This window comes from Ctenopharyngodon idella, chromosome 10, assembly GCF_019924925.1.
Source record: "Ctenopharyngodon idella isolate HZGC_01 chromosome 10, HZGC01, whole genome shotgun sequence".
Lineage (NCBI taxonomy): Eukaryota > Metazoa > Chordata > Actinopteri > Cypriniformes > Xenocyprididae > Ctenopharyngodon > Ctenopharyngodon idella.
The window spans coordinates 3,679,685-3,700,117 of NC_067229.1; the positions used below are offsets into that span (position 1 = coordinate 3,679,685).

At 36.8% G+C, this 20,433-nt stretch overlaps 3 protein-coding genes across 23 annotated transcripts in view; 2 read left to right on the plus strand and 1 right to left on the minus strand.

Annotated features, from left to right (window-relative positions):
- Positions 1-2,567, minus strand: part of LOC127519869 (uncharacterized) — a 65,734-nt gene extending 63,167 nt beyond the window's left edge. For 5 of the 21 annotated variants that reach the window (XR_007931919.1, XR_007931918.1, XR_007931920.1 and 2 more), the window contains exons 1-2: positions 2,258-2,524; positions 289-690 (exon numbers count right to left, since the gene is read on the minus strand). Coding sequence is in view for 3 of the 21 variants with exons in the window: in XM_051907538.1 (XP_051763498.1) it covers positions 514-690; positions 2,258-2,303 (223 nt within the window). In the remaining 18 variants the exon portion in view is untranslated. Of the gene's footprint in view, positions 1-288; positions 691-2,257 lie in introns of all 21 variants that reach the window. The other 16 variants (XR_007931914.1, XR_007931913.1, XR_007931915.1 and 13 more) reach the window with 8 other exon arrangements.
- The window catches only part of LOC127519749 (uncharacterized), a 172,663-nt gene that overhangs the window by 146,480 nt on the left and 5,750 nt on the right, over positions 1-20,433 (plus strand). The window lies entirely within an intron of this gene.
- Positions 9,030-15,857, plus strand: LOC127519827 (SLAM family member 5-like). The gene is made up of 6 exons (XM_051907462.1): positions 9,030-9,183; positions 9,630-9,959; positions 10,208-10,498; positions 11,389-11,490; positions 12,903-12,970; positions 15,126-15,857. The coding sequence occupies exons 1-6, from the start codon at positions 9,111-9,113 to the stop codon at positions 15,177-15,179; spliced, it is 918 nt and encodes a 305-aa protein (XP_051763422.1). The 5' UTR covers positions 9,030-9,110; the 3' UTR covers positions 15,180-15,857.

The following is a 20,433-nucleotide window of genomic DNA, read 5'->3' on the forward strand; positions in this document are numbered from 1 at the left end:
AGAGAATAATAGTAAAGAAATAAAGTTTGGTACAGGCAGTCAGAAAAAGAGCCTTTTAGGACCAATTATAGTATTTTTAATATCATCTTAATGTTGAATTATTCACAAGAAATGTATACTGAAAAGGACTGAACAGTGTCAGTTTAATCTTGGCAAACCAGAAATAATCTGTACTAAAGCAGGATTTATAAAAGGAAAGTGTATAAACCGGTCTGTAGACATTCAAAAAATCTCTGATCTCTGAAAAATCTCTTCAAAAATATTTCAAGGTAAATAACACTGACTCACCACTGACGGAGAGAATGAATGTTTTAATGGTGTTGCCAATGTTGCTCATTTTTCTGATCTTTGTGCTGTCACACTTGCTGTTTCTGTTCAAACTGTGGCTGGTTCCTGAGCTCTTGCTTTGGATGAAATTTGCTTCATAACGTCCAGCATGTTCAGGGCTGATGTTTGTGATGGTCAGAGATCCGGTCTCATAGTCCACCTCCAGTCTGTCTCTGAATCTCCCACCTTCACCATCATATAAACAGCTCTTACTGGCCTCTCCATTGATCAGAGCTATGAGAGTGTCATTAAAATACCACAGCATCTTGTCACGTTGCTGTTTGGTGACACCAGTGTTTAGAGTGACTGAATTTCCCTCCATCACTGATACCAAGTTCATTCCAGATGTGTCACCAACCACACCTGGAGACAAAGATAAACAATAATCACTTGTGTGTGAGTGTGTGCATTTGACAAGAAATTCAACAACACAGCAGTGTGTTGGATTACGAGAAAGCCAATAACAAAATATCTTCAATCATAAAGACCTCTGTACTTCAGAGACTCAGAGTATATATACTGAACTATTTTTATATTATTACTCAAGGTGAGGTAAACGTTTCATAGCCAGCTAGTCAACGCATAACAATTTACAGGACCATTTTGACCAGTCATGATTAGGTGAATATGTTGGACTTGTTTTCTTGACGTTACAGCAACGTTTTTATAAGGTATGATGTTCCTCAAACGTTCTTTCAACTTAATTTTGATTTATAATTCAACATTGTAGGAACGTTGATTTGTAACATTCCAAAAACATAAAAATGTCCAGTTTCCTTAATGTTAGTAGAATGTTATTTAAAGTTTAGTATGATGTTCCTGAAACATTCTTTCAATCATTCAAACACCTGCTGTGAACAAACACTGAAAGAAAGAGAAAGAAGAACACAAACTACAACTTTCTTCAGCCACAGCCTTAGATAAACTGAAGATAAAAGACATTAAATCTCTGAAGATCTGATTAAACAACTCCACAAACAGCATTACCAGCTTCACTTATTACTAACCAGACTGACTTTATTTCTGTCACACGTCTACAGTAGATCTTATTGAGAATAACAGAGGTTTAGATGTTGATGTCTTATTGAAAATGTTTGGTTTGAGGTCACCATCATGGAGATCAGTGTTTGCTTTCGTTGAGCTCTTGACCCTTGACTTTTGTTGAATTGCTTCTTTATCAACAATTGCAGGTGTTTTCAGAAAACATTTATGCATTTATAAAGCATATCAACAATTGTATCAAAATAGTTTAAATAACTTCTTTTTTTTATGTTCCCAGAACCAACACTGAATATTTGGAGAAAGTTCTTAAAACAAAATTCTGTTAGCTGGGCTTAGACCAACTACACCAGTCTACATCATATGAAGACCATTTATTAGTGGTGTTAGGTATGAAACAAGTTCTTCTGTAGGTTTATAAGTATGCAGAGCCATTTGAAACTAAAAGTCTAGAAGCTAATGGATCGTTTCTCAGAACATCAAGTGATCAACAGCAACCATGAGTTTCGTTTTCTGCATATAGAAACTTGTTTCGTAACTCTGATATCACCGCTGACACATCTGAACAGAGGTCAGAGGAGGAATATATGTATACAGGAACAGGTCAAACTTTAGAAAAATGTGCGTTCATAAATATACTGTAGCCTAACACAGTTTAATCACTTGCGAATGGAAGCTTAATTTCAAAATGTTGTCTTATTTTGCGTGAACTCGCAGCTGAGTTATAAAGTAAGAATTCATCGAGTAACCTTATGCTGTGAATGTGTGTGAAGATGCATTTAGGCTACAACTGTGCATTCAGCAAAGACATGTAACCAAAGCAGCTTAGGCCTACGCCACATCTACATTTTCAATTCATGCATTTTCTACACGAATGCATTTGCAATAATCATCAATGCATATGTTGAAACTACAAAGTCAAGTGACTTACCATCAACGAGAAAGACAAAAAGAGTGAGCACAAAATAGCCTCCCATTTTTTGTTTTTTGTTTTTTTAAATCGTTGTTGAGCTGATCGAGTCTTGAATATTGTTGCCTTTGTATTCTGCAAAGCAGGAGTCCCCGGAGCTGTTTCAGAAATAGGCTACAGAGTAGCCTGTTTACATGATGGTGACGGTTGCGATGTTACAGAAAGCATGAAAACGATAGTAAACGAGGTGTGCTTTTATTTCTTGACACACATAGGCGGGGCAGATCATGTCACAATCAGGCTAAGTAAAATGTCTACAACACACTTTTGACCAGTCATCATTTTAAGTGAATATGTTTGACTTTATTTGTCGAATTCGTTACCCCTGCTGTCTGAAAAACATCTTAAACAATGATGTTTTAGCACATGAGTGTACATTGTGGTGAAAATGAAACCTTGTGAAGCTCTGAGGATGTACTGGGAACAGCGCCATCTGCTAGCGGGTAACAGCCAATAAATCATAACTAAATTCCACTTTCAGGCTATCGTTTATCTGAAGATGACGTTATGGATGACAGCCAAGTTTCGTTTTCTGATCAATCGCTTGCCACTTTTAAGTTTTCAAAGCAGTATGTTGTTTAATTGATCAATATATATATATATTTTTACATAGTTTTTTATAGTTTATAGTATATTTATGAAAAGACAAACTATAAAGTAGAAAAAAATATTGATCAATTAAACAACAAACTGCTTTGAAAACTTTCAAAGTGGCCTACACTCCACACAATTCAACCAACCAAATTTAAATCCATGAAAAAACAGATCTGCTGTTTTTCATGCTTTTTAGGATTTTGTGGCTGTTACCAGTCAGCAGATGGCTCTGTTCCCAATACATCCTCAGAGCAAGGTTTCATTTCCACCATGAGGGGAGAGAGGGGCACAACCTAACGCTTTTTGACTTTCTCAGTTTGTGTAAATGTACTTTAGGTTCAGAGAGTTTCTTTTGTTCCACATCAATTTTACAAATGTCTGGTACAAATATGTGGCATTGTTTCAGTAATACAGTGTATATTTTTTTTCTTTATTTTCCCCGAAAGAAGGGAAGTGAAATGTGACAACATGCCCCATAGGTGGGGCACATTGTAACATGACCATTTGACAGCTAAAAATGTTATCTGACTTAATTAAAAAATATACATGACAAACTAAAATATTTTGTCAATAAAAGACAATTATTATTATTTTTTTTCATATAAAATAATGGCAGTTTTTTTTAGAAATTCAAATTTAAATAATTTTGTGGTTTGACAGTGAACACTCTCACAGAACACTAGGACAATTAGACGAGACAGTACAAATGCTGTAAATTTCTTGAAATAATATTTTCTGAATATTTTCTGATAAATAGTTCTAGTAGCAGGACACATTGTAATGCAGTGTTACAACGAACCCTATCTGTGCAACTGGAATTTAAACCTGGTTAGTGTCTTCTGATAGTTAGTGAAGCATTAAAGAACTACCCAAACTGCTAAACAACAGATTGGAGTTTAAAATAATATCAGATTTGTCTGATTTTAAATAAACACAAAAAATATAGATGAAAAATTAGCTTACGTAAGAAATTTACTTTTGCTATTGTTAAATAAATGTTTAGTGATATCTTCCAAAGATTTCTGAATTTTGGTTCTCTATATATTGTCGAATTGGGCAACTAGTAAATACGCTAAGATTCTTCATGCTAGCATGTGTGAAAGTATTTAAACCACGTGTGTTACAACTAACCCCGTGTTAGTTTGTGCCCTGCGCACCCCTACACTGATGAGCCAAAACATGGCCAGTCAAACCAGCAAATATCATTGATCATCTCTTAACAAGGCCATATATTAAAGGAACACTCCACTTTTTTTTGAAAATAGGCTCATTTTCCAACTCCCCAAAAGGTAAACAGTTGAGTTTTACCGTTTTCAAATCCATTCAGCCGATCTCCGGGTCTGGCGGTACCACTTTTAGCATAGCTTAGCATAGTTCATTGAATCTGATTAGACCGTTAGCATCTCGCTTAAAAATGACCAAAGAGCACTAACAATGACACTAAACACCACATTCTCTTGCGGTCGTCAGTGCGCAGTGGTTTACCTGCACAACTCTCACTATCTGGCCACTGTTACAGACGCAATGCGAGTGGATGTCTGTTTATCACAGCTGACGCGCAACAAAATGCTTCAAACGAACAACAAGGAAGCACACAAAATGAACGTAGAGTACACCAGAGTAAATACAAATAAGTGTTCATGTTAGTCGCCAACAGCACAGCAGCTCCAGACCCTGTGTTACTCACATGAGAAGCGGGATCAAAGCAGCCTCCGCATCTGTTTTCAGGCCTTCCCACTTAGCTCTCTCCAGCGCTGGACAGCTGTTCTAATATTAACACAGGTCCTAAAGCGCTTGCCCAGTCATAAACCTTCATTCCAGTGACATTCTTTTGAGCTTTTGTATTGTGTCTCATCTCTCGTTCTGCAGTTTTTTTTTTTCTTTTTCAAATCTTCCTCTTGCTCCTTCTCTCACCTCGACCGTCATAGGCCCCCTAATGCTGATTGGATACACGTTTGTTGTTGGTATCAGCCCGAATAACTTCCAAACAGTGTATCTGAAATAATACTTACAGTGGTTACGGAAAGTATTCAGACCCCCTTAAATATTTCACTCTTTGTTATATTGCAGCCATTTGCTAAAATCATTTGTTCATTTTTTTTCCTCATTAATGTACACACAGCACCCCATATTGACAGAAAAAAACAGAATTGTTGACATTTTTGCAGATTTATTAAAAAAGAAAAACTGAAATATCACATGGTCCTAAGTATTCAGACCCTTTGCTCAGTATTTAGTAGAAGCACCCTTTTGATCTAATACAGCCATGAGTCTTTTTGGGAAAGATGCAACAAGTTTTTCACACCTGGATTTGGGGATCCTCTGCCATTCCTCCTTGCAGATCCTCTCCAGTTCTAGTAGGTTGGATGGTAAACGTTGGTGGACAGCCATTTTTAGGTCTCTCCAGAGATGCTCAATTGGGTTTAAGTCAGGGCTCTGGCTGGGCCATTCAAGAACAGTCACAGAGTTGTTGTGAAGCCACTCCTTCGTTATTTTAGCTGTGTGCTTAGGGTCATTGTCTTGTTGGAAGGTAAACCTTCGGCCCAGTCTGAGGTCCTGAGCACTCCGGAGAAGGTTTTCGTCCAGGATATCCCTGTACTTGGCCACATTCATCTTTCCCTCGATTGCAACCAGTCGCCCTGTCCCTGCAGCTGAAAAACACCCCCACAGCATGATGCTGCCACCACCATGCTTCACTGTTGGGACTGTATTGGACAGGTGATGAGCAGTGCCTGGTTTTCTCCACACACACCGCTTAGAATTAAGGCCAAAAAGTTCTATCTTGGTCTCATCAGACCAGAGAATCTTATTTCTCACCATCTTGGAGTCCTTCAGGTGTTTTTTCATGTGTGTCTTGCACTGAGGAGAGGCTTCCGTCGGGCCACTCTGCCATAAAGCCCCGACTGGTGGAGGGCTGCAGTGATGGTTGACTTTCTACAACTTTCTCCCATCTCCCGACTGCATCTCTGGAGCTCAGCCACAGTGATCTTTGGGTTCTTCTTTACCTCTCTCATCAAGGCTCTTCTCCCCCGATAGCTCAGTTTGGCCGGACGGCCAGCTCTAGGAAGGGTTCTGGTCATCACAAACATCTTCCATTTAAGGATTATGGAGGCCACTGTGCTCTTAGGAACCTTAAGGAACCTTAAGGAAATTTTTTTGTAAACTTGGCCAGATCTGTGCCTTGCCACAATTCTGTCTCTGAGCTCAGGCAGTTCCTTTGACCTCATGATTCTCATTTGCTCTGACATGCACTGTGAGCTGTAAGGTCTTATATAGACAGGTGTGTGGCTTTCCTAATCAAGTCCAATCAGTATAATCAAACACAGCTGGACTCAAATGAAGGTGTAGAACCATCTCAAGGATGATCAGAAGAAATGGACAGCACCTGAGTTAAATATATGAGTGAGTTTTTCTTTTTTAATAAATCTGCAAAAATGTCAACAATTCTGTGTTTTTCTGTCAATATGGGGTGCTGTGTGTACATTAATGAGGAAAAAAATGAACTTAAATGATTTTAGCAAATGGCTGCAATATAACAAAGAGTGAAAAATTTAAGGGGGTCTGAATACTTTCCACACCCACTGTATAATAAGTCCACCTTTAAGGTCTGGGTAGATTAGATAGTGCAGCAAAAACATCAGTTCTTGAAATCAATGTGTTGGATGCAGGAGAAATAGGCAGGAATAAAGATCTAAGTGACTTTGACAAAGGCCAAATTGTAATATGGCAAAGCGACTGGGTCAGAGTATCTCTGAAACGTCAAGGCTTGTGTGTTGCTCTCGGTCAGCAGTGGTGAAGATTTACCAACAGTGTCTGAGGAGGGACAAACCACAAACCGGCGACAGGGTGTTGGACACCCAAGGCTTGTCGATGCACAAGGACAACAAAGGCTATCCCATCTGGTCTGAGCCAACAGAAGGTAAAAGTATAATGATGGTTATATGATGATCTCACTTTGCTGCATAGGGGCTGTGTAGACCAATTACAGAGCCTATGACCCCTGTCTACCATTGAAAGGGCATACAATGGGCATGGGAGCATCTGAAGTGGAGCTTGGAGCAGTTGAGTAAGGTCCTCTGTAAACAAGCCTGGCCCTTTAGGAAGCCTTAGTGCTGTTTTATTGAAAATCATAAAGTCTGAAATCATCAATAAAAAAAAGTGGGCCGGTAACGGGCTATTGCAGGCTTGTTTGCAGGGTTGCTTAGTCCGGTGATTCCCATTTTCTTTTACATCACATGGATGGCCATGCATGTGTGCAGCATTTACCTGAGGAAGTACTGCACAAGGATCACTGTAAGATGTTCTGGGCAATGTTATGCTGGGAAACATTGGGTCCGGTCATTCATGTGGATGTAAATTCAACTTGTGCCACCTACCAACCTAAACATTGCAAACCAGGTACACCCCTTCATGACAATGGTGCTCCCTAGTGGCAGTGGCCTCTTTCAGCAGGATAATGCACCCAGACACACTGCACACATTGTCCAGGAATGGTTTGAGCAACATGATGAAGAGTTCAAGGTGTTGCTCTGGCCTCTAAATTCCCCAGATCTCAATCCAACTGAGCATCTGTAGGATGTGCTGAACCAACAAGTTTGATCCACAGCAGCTCCACCTCACAACCTACAGGACTTAAAGGATCTGCTAATCTCTAGGTGCCAGAAACCACAGCACACCTTCAGAAGTCCTGTTGAGTTCATGCCTCGGTGGGTCAGCGCTGTTTTGCCAGCACACGAATGACAAACAGTATATTAGGCAGATGGTTATAATGTTTTGGCTCATCAGTGTAATCTCCTTAAGCACAGCTATCTTTAATTCATCATTTTTAAAGACATAAATACGGTATTGTTATCTGAAACAATTTTTTAAGGATATCTTGACCTGGACCTTGTTGAAATTAAGGACATGTGGCCATGCAGCAAAGTACACAAGAAAGAGAGAGAAAAGGAATAATTATTTTGCATTATATACATTAAATATGTTAAACTGGCAGAACTAGTCAAACGAATGTAAGACAGAACAAAGTAAGTACTGACTGATGCTTTGTCACAGGAAGCTCGCCAAAATAAAAACACGAGCATTGTGTGAACTTAACCCTGACAGCAACATGGTGTGGCTCAGATCTGGCCCACATCTGGTATATGTGGATTACACATGGACCAGATGTGGGCTGGATCTGGGCCCACACTATGTTGCTGTCGGGGAAACTATTGTAAAGGACTGAATTAGGATACAATTCATGGAGTAACTTTATCCTGTATGTGTGTGATGATGCATTTGCACCAATGCATTCGGCAGAGACATTTATCCAAAGCAACTTACATTGTGTGCCAGTACACATTTTCAGTTCATGCATCTTCTGCATGAATGCATTAGTTATATAGCTTCAATGAGAAACACTTGATTTGCAAAGAGGTCTGAATTCTTTCAACTAAAAATAGAAAATAAATTACAAGGTAAACAACATTTTCAGCCCCCCACACTATGGTTGCATTCAAACATAGACAAGATTTTTTTTAACCACAGACCCATAGAAAACCACAGCGCATGTTTTCTCTAGCGCAGAGAATGGACACAATTCACCGAAAGCGACATCAGCAACTGTGTCAAAGTGAAACTTCTGTGGTCTCATTTATTTACAAAGAAATAGCAGTTTGGCATAATGGATGGAAAACCTGTGTATTATTGGACGCAAGTTGATGCATGTGTCAGTAAGAGTCTTCATTTCCTCTCCTGTCAATAAAAACCTCACGATCAGACTTCCTTTTTCATGAAAAACATGCTTTACAGACACTGATGTTACAGAAACAGTCAAATAAGAGTCACAGGTACACATTATTCTTACGCATCATTCATCACTTATAGACAATTAAATATATCACACAATAAAAAATAAGTTATGATTTCATTCACTGAGATTGATTCTTCCTATACACAGAGAGAGAGAGAGAGAGAGGGAGAGAGAAATAATGCCACAAAAAATAACAAAATTCTAAAATAATAATCTGCCAATATCATTTAACAACTGCCTGTGGTATAGAATGTTTTCTGCCACTATAGAGTGAGTCTTAATAAATGCTACTGAAGTGTGATTTTACAGTGAAACCCAGTGTGTGTTCAGTGAAGGGTGGTCGAGTCCTGCTGGGGGAGGATCCACACGCACACTACATTAATATCAGTTCTGTCAAATCAAAACAGACAGCTTTCAGAGATTTTCATTATGATATTACAGTGCTCAAAGGAAATGGTCCATGTTGGTATTTTGTTCTGCTTGTGTTTCAGGCAACTTCATGGTAAGTTTAGTGCATTTTTGTAGCAGTGTTTTTACTGAGTTAGTTAATGCTTTGTTTTTTATACAAAGTAATAATTTAGATTTATGATGTTTTGGATTTAGGACTGTCATTACAGATCACATAAGAGACAGATTCAGTCAGCTGTTAATAATCAAATCATCACATACAAAAGTTAACTTGTGAGAATATCCCATTGGAATATGTGAAGATAATATTGTTTTATAGTCTCAATATAGAAAATTATTTAAAATGATGATTTTGTTTTAGATGTTTTATTAGTGTGTGTGTGTGTGTGTGTGTGTGTGTGTGTGTGTGTGTGTATGTGTTTAGCAAAATCAGAGAGCAAACATTTTGGAACCTTCAAAATCTCTTATTGCAAACTGCAAAGACCACGAGTGTTATTGTAAAATTGTTTACGTTTTAATCTGTGACTCTCTGTTCTTCAGGTGTGTTTAGTAATACTGGTGAACTGAAGTCAGTGTCAGTGATGGAGGGAGATTCAGTCACTATAAACTCTGATCTTACTGAAATAGATGATGATGATGTGATTCAGTGGAAGTTTGGAACTGAAAACACTTTAATAGCTGAAATAGATGTACTGGAAGATAAAGTCACTGTATATGATGATGTTCCTGATGGGAGATTCAGAGACAGACTGCAGCTGGATGATCAAACTGGATCTCTGACCATCACAAACACCAGAACTGAACACAGTGGATATTATGAACTACAGATGATCAAAAATATGAGAAAGAGTTTCAATCTAACTGTCTATTGTGAGTTTAATATTGGTTTCCTTTGTTAATCGCTTTGAAGTAGACATATCCTAAACATATGATTTTTCAATGTTAAAATGGTCAATTCTAAGATACACAATCATTTTTGATGTTCCCTTTTCGACCTCCTGAACACTTTTCTTATTTAGAAAATGAAATTATTTTGAAACTGGCATCTCTGTGTAATTTTTCATAAATCTGAAAATCACAAACTCAGCAGATGGCATGATTTACTCTGATGTTTCCAGCTCGTCTGCCTGTTCCTGTCATCAGCAGTAACTCTTCACAATGTTCTTCATCATCATCATCAAATTGTTCATTGGTGTGTTCAGCTGTGAATGTGAGTCATGTGACTCTCTCCTGGTACAAAGGAAACAGTTTATTGTCCAGCATCAGTGTGTCTGATCTCAGCATCAGTCTCTCTCTACCTCTGGAGGTGGAATATCAGGATAAAAACACCTACAGCTGTGTGCTGAACAATCCCATCAGCAACCAGACTCAACATCTGGACATCACTCAACTCTGTCACACATGTGCAGGTACGGCAGCGCTGATATTAGCGTTTATTATTGAGTTGATTAAAGACTGGAGCTGGTTTTAATGATTGGTCATAAAACAAATGTTCAGCATTTTATTGCTTAAAAATTACATTGATTCCTAATTGTTAAACTATGTTCCTTCTTTTGTTTTACTCAACATAAACATCTCTGTTATATGGATTATTTATGTACATATGTTGTTGTTGTTGTTGTTATGTCCCATAAGCTCGGATCCAAGTCTTGGTGACTTGATAGACATAAGACTTAAAAAGAAATTGGTTTTGCACTAGTCTGATAAGATCCTCCAGTTCTGTCCTGTCATTGTTGTAATCGTATCTCATTGGAGGTCTTCCTCTGCACCTTTTACCCTCAGTCTTCCCAATCATGATATCCTTTTCACTGATCTTTCCATTCAAACTGTGTGACCAAAGTACGACAAACACAGTTTCATCATTTGTGCTTCGAGTTGCATTGGTTTGATTCCCTCCATGATTGACTTGTTGGTCCGTCTCACCATTCATGGCACACGCAGGATTCTCAATGTCATCAGTTGACATGAACTTGGTCTTCCTCATGTTTAGTTCTTGTCCGATAATTATACTTTCTTCTCTTGAGTTTCCTCAGCATGTTTCATATCATCATGTTTTTCAGTGTTGTGTTGTCCACATACCTCCAACTGTTTATCATATTTATATACTTATAGAACATCACCATCCTTTGCTGCCTTTCAGGCTGACATTAAAACATTTGATCTTTACTTTAACCCACAGTAGAATGGGATAAACTTGAAACTTTGAAATTACTTTGTTGTAAAGCAGCAAAATACTTCTAACTGTGATGTTCGCTTATCACTAGATCACACTTATATCTGTCTCTCTCTATAATTACAGGCTCAGTGTCTATAATAGTGCTGATCTCTGCTGGATCTCTGTTGATTGTTGCTGCAGTCGGGATCTGCTGCATCTGCATGAAACGTAGAAAAACTGCTCAAGGCAAGTGTCGAATTATAAATGGCTACTGAATTTGTAAAAGTAATCATTGTTATAAGAAATAGTAATATACGTTAATAGTGTTCCAACTAAAAGTGTTTTGTTATGAGAACATTCTCTAAATATCCAGTGTTGTTTCTGGGGGGGGAAATTTTTTATGTTCCCAGAATCAACACTGAATATTTAGAGAACCTCATGAATTTATAACAAAATTCTGTTAATCCTCATGTTGCATGTTGCATGTTGCATGTGTTGCAGTCATTTTTACCCAGAAAGGATTTTCTTTTTCCTGAAAATGCTATTTAATGTTATCGCATTGGACTAAAACTTACTGACTTTGCTCACACAAAATTTGATTATATTTGAACTTGTTACAATTATGGTGTTCCTGGTCAAAAATGACCAGCCTCCAAAAATTTGCTAATTTTCTCTATATGCTATATTATTACCAAATACAGGATTCGAACTAGTTTTCTTTCAATCAGCACAGGTTTTGTATTTCTTTTTGGAACAGGTTGATCGTATGCTGAGCTCATGCGCCTCAGTTTTTGATGCCAACATTATTCATAAAACTGAGATGCATGAGCTCAGATCAATGAGGCCTATGACCATTCAATTTCAAAAATAAATATTAAACCTGTGCTATCTGAAAGAAAACAAATTGACAAAAAGATTGAATCCAGGATTTGCTGGTAATACAGCATAATAAGAGATTTACAAGCAATTTTTAAAAGGCCGATCATTTTTGACTGGGAACACCATTTTAGATAAAGGATTTTCTGCACAGCACAAGGTCAAATCACCTTTATTTTTAAAACTCTCTATACAGTACAGATTGGTTCAAAGCAGCAAGGGTTGATGGAAAGAACAATAATAATATGTGTAGATGTTGGGTTTGGTGGTTATCTATAGAGACACTGGGCAGTGCTCTTCAATTGTTGCACATATTCTTCATTAAAACACAGACATTTAAAAATTAATCAGCTTCTTCTACACTTTATGAATGTAATATCACATGTGTAAAGATTCAGCGCTGGTGTTCAGATTAACATCTCTATGACTGATGCTGTTCCACTGGTGGGTGGCATTTCACATGAGCTTCAATTAAAATTAATTTTTTTTTTATCATACAAAAAATGTTAATTAGTTTAATTAAACATTCTTCTGGGTTTGAATTATCTGCAAAGAATGTCTTTCTGAATGCATGTACAAATGTGACCCTGCTAGTGACTGGTGAGTGAAAGTCAAAGCGAATCAATTTGTTGATGTAAGGCAGCAATGAGTGCATTAACATGTTAACTTTGACAGCCCTAATAACATATATGGTGTAAAGAAACAGATCTAGTTGACAACATTGCACTTTGCTGTTTCAATCCATCTATTTATTATATTACATCTTATTATCGTTGAAACAGTTGAGACTCGTGAAGAAGAAATCATTTACGTCGAGCCGACCTTCTACAAAAGAAAAGGGCAGAAAACGGTAAGATCATTTCTTAAAAATTCATGTGTGTCTGTGTGTCATTTCAGCAGTGATTGTGCTTGTGTGTGACAGATCATTATACAGACAGAAACACAAAGCAGCACCACATTAAATATGTATAAAAGCCATCTGATCAACATTCAATGTGAGAAACATATGCACTCATGACACTCATTCACCATGTAACTACAGTCAGCATTAGTTAATATTTCCAGTGTTCAAAATGAGCCACTGATGAAGTATTTCCTGTCAGCTGATGACATGATCCAAATCTTCAGTGTTTCACATACTGTACATGCTTTGCAATGCTTACAATGTTTTTTTTTTGGGAAACACAGCACAAATCAACATAATTCTGTCTATATGCCATTTGTACTGGAATACATTTTTATATGCACACCCGAGGTGGTAATGTGAAGTGGAGTGGCCGTTACACCTCGGTGTGCATTATTTTCTAATAATTCAAGTCAATTATTCTGCTTTTACTACGGCTACCACACCTCAAGACACTGATGTTGTATTTCAAGACATTTGTCAGGTTTTTGTCCTTAAAACACTATTGTGTGTGGGACTAATTTCTTACGCATCTCATCCCAAGCCTCCATTTCTAATTCCAAAACATAATTTCAGAACTAGTAACAAAGGCTTGAGCCTTGATAGAAGAATACTGTTGATACAGTTATTAAAGGATTAGTTCACTTTCAAATTAAAATTTCCTTATAATTTACTCACCCCCATGTCATCCAAGGTATTTATGTCTTTCTTTCTTCAGTCGAAAAGAAATTAAGGTTTTTGATGAAAATATTCCAGGATTATTCTCCATATAGTGGACTTCAATGGCCTCCAAACGGTTGAAGGTCAAAATTACAGTTTCAGTACAGCTTCAAAGGGCTTTAAACGATACCAGACGAGGAATAAGGGTCTTATCTAGAGAAATGATCGCTCATTTTCTAAAAAAATAAATATAATTTTTATACATTTTAACAATAAATGCTCATCTTGAACTAGCTCTCTTCTTCTTCTTCTTTATTAAAAGTGTATTAGGGCCCTGTGGAGGGCAGTAATACACTTAGTGTCTACACTGCCGGAATTCTAATAGAGAAGAAGAAGAAGAGAGCTAGTTCAAGATGAGCATTTATTGTTAAAACGTAAATATATATATATATATATATATATTTTAGAAAATGAGCAATGGTTTCTCTAGATAAGACCCTTTTACCTCATCTGGGATCGTGTAGAACACTGAAGTATTACTGAAACTGTCATTTTGACCTTCAACCGTTTGGGCTCCATTGAAGTCCACATAAGAGAATAAAGAGAATAATCTTGGAATGTTTTCATCAAAAACCTCAATTTCTTTTTGACTGAAGAAAGAAAGACATGAACATCTTGGATGACATGGGGGTGAGTAAATTATCAGGAAATCTTAATTTAAAAGTGGACTAATCCTTTAACACACACACAGAGAGAGAGAGAGAGAGAGAGAGAGAGAGAGAGAGAGAGAGACATGTGAATTAGCCTACCTGAGTCTGTGTCTCTCATGGCAGCAGCTCCTCTAGGCTACTAATAGTGAAACTGTAACTGTATTGATTCATTCGTCAGAGCAGCGCTGCCAACACGTTTCTGTGCGAGTGTGTGTCTGTACTGTATGTGTGTTCATTTGATAGAGAGAGAGAGAGTGGGAGAAAGAGAGTATGCACTGTCAGGACACAATAAAACGTGTTTTGTGGCAAAAAACCATGACAATAATTTGTCATTTTCATCCTATCGTTCACTATTTATTTGCTTGGTCGGTGTCGTTGTGGGCTTTGTTTCTTTTGCTGTTGTAGGCTGTAAGGACCTATTGAGATAACTGAAAACATTTGGTGGAGTCATATGGAACTGTAATGCGGTCAAGACCTGCTAGAACTACTTCAGCTGTGCGTTTCCCTGAAAATAGTTGCACACCTTAGAATGTTCTTAAACCAATCAGATTTGAGCATTCAACAGCCTGTAGTATAAAAAAGGAAACAAACGGAAGGAAACAATGCAAGTCTCTCACCCACAGGCCTATGGAAGTTTTGTGTTACACTTGATGCTGGTTTTATATCTACATATTGTAACATGTCATCAAGGACATACATGCATTTATTATTATACATTGTGTTTCTGACAGGATTATAAAGAGGAGGATCATGTGGAGTATGCTCCAATTGCCAAGAGAAGATGATCAAACTTCAAGTACCAGACCAGCGGTGTGATCGCTTTCACAGAAACCTCTGCAGTTTCCTCTGAGCTCTTAGTTTTGAGTTTTGGGATTGTTAAAAATGTGATATTCAGTGATGAACTAATGAAATTCTCTCTTAAAGAATATGCAAGGACTTTAAAAAAAACAAAAATGATCTAAATTTTTAGATCTAAAACTTTTTCATGTTTGACAAAGCCTCGTTTTTTTCCCCTTTTTAAGTATATGGTTTGCAAATAAAGTTGGACATACATATATATTCAACTTTATATAAGAAGCTGGCTGATAGTATAGTTACATTTTGCGACAAAATAAAAGAATCAAGCAGTTAAGATTCAACATACAAAAGTTATCAAGCTATTTGATGTCACACCCTTTAAAGATCATATCCTGCTTGTCTGATATGATACAGTCATTTTAAGAATGCATATATATGATTTACTGTTTTAACATTTATGGTATGCAAATGACCGATGGTTGTTAATTTCTTTAGTTTCAGTTGGTTTCAGTTTAGTTTCAGTGGGGGGCAACACTGCTAACAAATGAATGTTTCTACGTTACAATTAAGTGTAAAAAATATGTGCATATTCAGAAAAATAGAGTGTGAAAATTCATTTAAAATTAAATAAAAAAAAATGCATTTTCAACAACATGAATCATTTTTCTCATTTGCAGTTGCTTAACTGTTTTTATTTATTTATTTATTTGTTGTTGTTTTTTTTTTAATTGAATATTAACAAGAACAAAACATAGTTTTAAGAGTACATATAACCATACATGTCAGGGGTAATACAAAAAAAAAAAAAAAAAGAGAAAACAAGAGACGAAGAGAAAGAAAAAAAAAGGCATTTTACATGAAAAAATTGTATCTATTAAACAACTATAGTTTTTATTGCTTTCAAGTTTTTGCTTTTGGATATTGTCTTCAAAATTTGGCATTTTTCATTCCATTTAACTTTATGAATATAGTAACGGGCAATTATAATAATTAAATCAAATATAAACAGAATACTTTTATCGCCATCAAATGAATAATATTTTAGCATAACATCAATTTCTTCAAAGTTAACAAGCGTCATGGCTTTTCTTTGTAAGTAAATACTGAGTTCTTTCCAAAACATTTGGGTCTTGGGACACTCCCAAAATAAGCGATTAATAGTCTCGGGGGAATTATGACTATAGAGTCCATGAAAGTAATGCTTCTTTGTGGAAATTTGCAAGTTTAATGGGTATTTTATTAATATCATAATCACATTTCAATATGAATTCAATACCGCCTACTTTTTGAAATATAAAGTTAGGTACTATATATACCATATACTTTGCTTATTTTTTAAATCATTTTGGAGCCATTTTATTTTAAATATTGTGTTAAATGTGTTAAAATCCAAAACATTCAATCCTCCATCAATTTCTGACCTACAAATATTTTCTTTTTTAATATAGTGTGATTTGTTCTTCCAAATAAATTTAAAAAGTTTGATGTCTATCATTTTAATTAATGAGGGGGGTATATCTAGCACTTGAGCAGTTGGTTAACTGTTAACCTTTACCAACACCACTGGTGCACACCGCCGTCTAGTGGTTGAACAATCATTACATTTGGCTTTTACAGTTAATAACCCACTGCCACTGTTGACCAGGCGTCTACTCTCTTCTAAGCTTACGTTATTCCTACACAACAAACTCAAGCTCCTCTTCTCTTATATCGAAATTTTTGTTTTAGTCTTCTAATTCGTGACCAGTGTTTTCTTTTGCTCTATCTTTGCGCTTCCGTGTTCGTCAATACGTCATGCTTCGGGTCAAAGGTTACTCTTCCGCTGGAATAGTAATTATAGTTAAGTTATAAATATGGATATTTTTCTTATAAAAAAACCCACATCGCTTTGCTTCAGAAGGCCTTTATTGTGAGTAACCAAAGAGTTGGTGACCAGCAACCAACATTCTTCAAAATATTTTATTTTGTGTTCAGCAGAAGAAAGAAATTCATTAAGATTTAAAAAAAAACTTGAGAGTGAGTAAATGATTTTTCATTTTTGGGTGAACTATTCCTTTAATGTTAATACATTTATTATTGTTATCTTCCTACAGGTCCATCTGAACTGTTAATTTTATGTCATTATTTAAGTATTTAATTTAATATTGTCCATTTTGTACATTTACATTTATTTTTATATAAGAAAATACTGATTATTTCAAGTTATTTTAACCGAGGGGCCCCCAAATAAAATTCTGCTTAAGTGATCAATATTCTGATCATGCTTTCTTCGACTCCTTCGTCCTCTACTTGCGTTCTTAGAGGAAGGAACAAGGAAAGGAAGTAAGATTGTGTGTTGATTACCCTTCACCACTGGCTAGTGTCTGCGTCACACATGCACATCCTCACTTACTTGCTTGAAAGTGGTGACATAGCCAGTAATACCTCTTCTTTTTCAGTGTTCAACAACAGTTTTGTCCTGTAAAAAGTGTTACAGGCGGCAAATATTCTGCACTGTGATTCCAGTGATTAAACTGATGTGGGTTTAAATTGTTGACCAAATAATGCGATCTTATGAGCAGCAGGTTTCAAATTCAGAGCATTTGAATGAATCTTAACTAATGCAAAAACATATAATAGAACAAAGCACATGACAACCACAATTCATATATGAATGTGATTGACTTGAATGCATGTGAGACTCGAGCGGCTCAGATTGTGAGTCAAAGTGAAACCTCTGACATCTATACAGAGATGCGGTTTGATCTGATGGATGAAAAGAAAAGCATTTTTTGCATTTTAGTGCGTCTGTATGTAAACATGTGGTTTGTGTGAGTGTGATCGGCTGATGCACAATAAGAGAACCATTAGTGACCATTCTGACCATCAAGACCATTCCATAATTTTAATAGAAAAATACTGATACAAAAGATGTCAGTTTTATAATAAAAGGTCAGTTTTATAACTGAAAGTGAAATGCAACATCTGGTCCGCTACTAAGAACAGCGTAATAATAATAGGAGATATATTAGGAGGAATATTTATAGTCAGTGTACGCAAGAGTAGCTGTACATGTGCACTGAGTGGGTGGAGCTCTATTATTATTGGTGGAAGAGTCACACGCAGCATTATCTCACACTTTAACACTGTCCTGTTAGTTCACGATCTGACACTGAAGTGTTCACATATTTCGAGAGCTATTATCTGAAAATGGTTCACATGTTTGTTTTGTTCTGCTTGTGGCGTTTGGTTGGTGAGTTATATTCATTTTAAGACATCACTTCTTGCTTTAGTTTCAGTACGTTTATAAAGATTTAATACAGAGCCGTAAAGTACTTTTTAATCAGCCAGAGGTTTTCCCAGATAAAAGATGCTCAAACCAATCTGAACTTTTATTGTGAGGAAACAGGGCAGGTTCAAAAACAGCAGAATTAGTTTATTTCAAAGAATTCGTGGCTTTACAACCTTGTAAACAATGACATGAAATGATAATTGGTGAATCTCGTTACTCTGAAGTTTTTCTACTGTTTGTTGCGTAGTTACTTACTAAAAATACTACTATAAAAGACTGGGCAAGGATATTTTCACACGGGCAAATACAAAGTAAAGTCAGCAGCATTTAGGACTGTTCATTTGGGCCTTTTACTCCTAGCATTTATCTCTGAGAAACATCAGCAGTGCATTTTTCAATGGTTTTACCTGATTTGCTCTATTTGGCTTCCCATAACCCTTTATTCTCCAGAGCAGACCCAGATAGCAACTTTGTGTTGGCCCAGATCCGGCCCACATCTGGCACATGCGGAATAATGATCTGGGCCACATGTGACAGGAATGATGGCACTTGGGCGGACCGCTCCTGTTTGCCAGATCTGGGCCACAAGCAGGCCACAGCAATGCCACATGTCAGCCAAGAGCAAAGAAATAAACCAGAACTGGACCTTATCTGATTCACAAAATCTTTATATATTATTTATAGAGTCATCTCAGCATTAACAAGCCTGTTATCAAGCAGAATCACTGAAGGAAAGAAGAAAAAAAGAGACAAGCAGAAACACAAGAACTACAACTGACTTCAGTCACAGCCTTAGATGAAATCAACTGAAGATAAAAGACATTCAATCTCTGAAGATCTGATTAAACAACTCCACAAACAGCATTACCAGCTTCACTTATTACTAACCAGACTGACTTTATTTCTGTCATTCATCTACAGCAGTTCTTATTGAAAATTAACAGAAGTTTAACTCTCATGTTTGTTTCATTTGAGGTTACCATGATTGAGATTGATGTTTCCATTAGTTGGCCTCTTAACTTTTATTATGTATTGGATTATTCTGGCTGCTGTGGTAATGTGTTTGGCAAGCATACATACCTAGCAGGGGAGACACTATGATCTGGAAGGTGGTTCACCTCTTTTGCTAGTTGTTTTTTTTTTTTGGTTTTTGTAGTATTGTTTCTGGTTTAGAACAACAAAACAACATGTCAATCTCTTTGGTGTGAAGGAATATAGCCAGATTTGAATTTCTTGAAGGATGAGAAATGGATCGTTTGAACTTCAGCAGGAAAATCTTACAGACTGAACTTGGCTTTCAACCCTTCACTTAGATTATATCTTTGCATTGCCTGGTAGAAAAATCTTTGAAGTGGCTTTTACCACCTTTTCTTCTTATGAACTCTGTGAATAGATTTAATTCTAAGAAGAGTGTGACTCCCTGCCTTCAGAAAATCCTGTTGACTCCTTTATCTGAAAGAGATATTAGAACTGTAACTGTTCTGATATATTCTGAAAGGATTAAAGTAGAAGACATTACTTGGCTTTCCATGCATTGTACTGTTTTAAACACCTCTTTGATGAGAGATGAGGATGGGGTAAAGACTGGAGCATCCAAATTCCAAGTACGTTTGAAGAAAGATGCTGAAGGCAATTGCCATCACCTCCCCTCGTTAATTCAATTAGGCCCAATTAGGGGCTATTTCATGGACAACCAAAAGAATGCAGGAAATGTGGCTCCTTAGATCACATAGCTGCTAACTGTGAAATTACTGTGAACTGTTTGCAGACATTGTAAAAGCAAAGAACATGGCTCCAAAGATTGCCAGTTGCCAAAAAAAATGCAATCTTTGTAGAGCTGAAGACCATAGGTTTCGTGATTGCCCTCATGCCTACTCCAATAAAACAAAACAACAAGATCATGGAGAGATGGGAAATACAGTGGATTTTGAAAGCCTGGAGAAAACCATTAGAGATGTCACTTCCTTTGT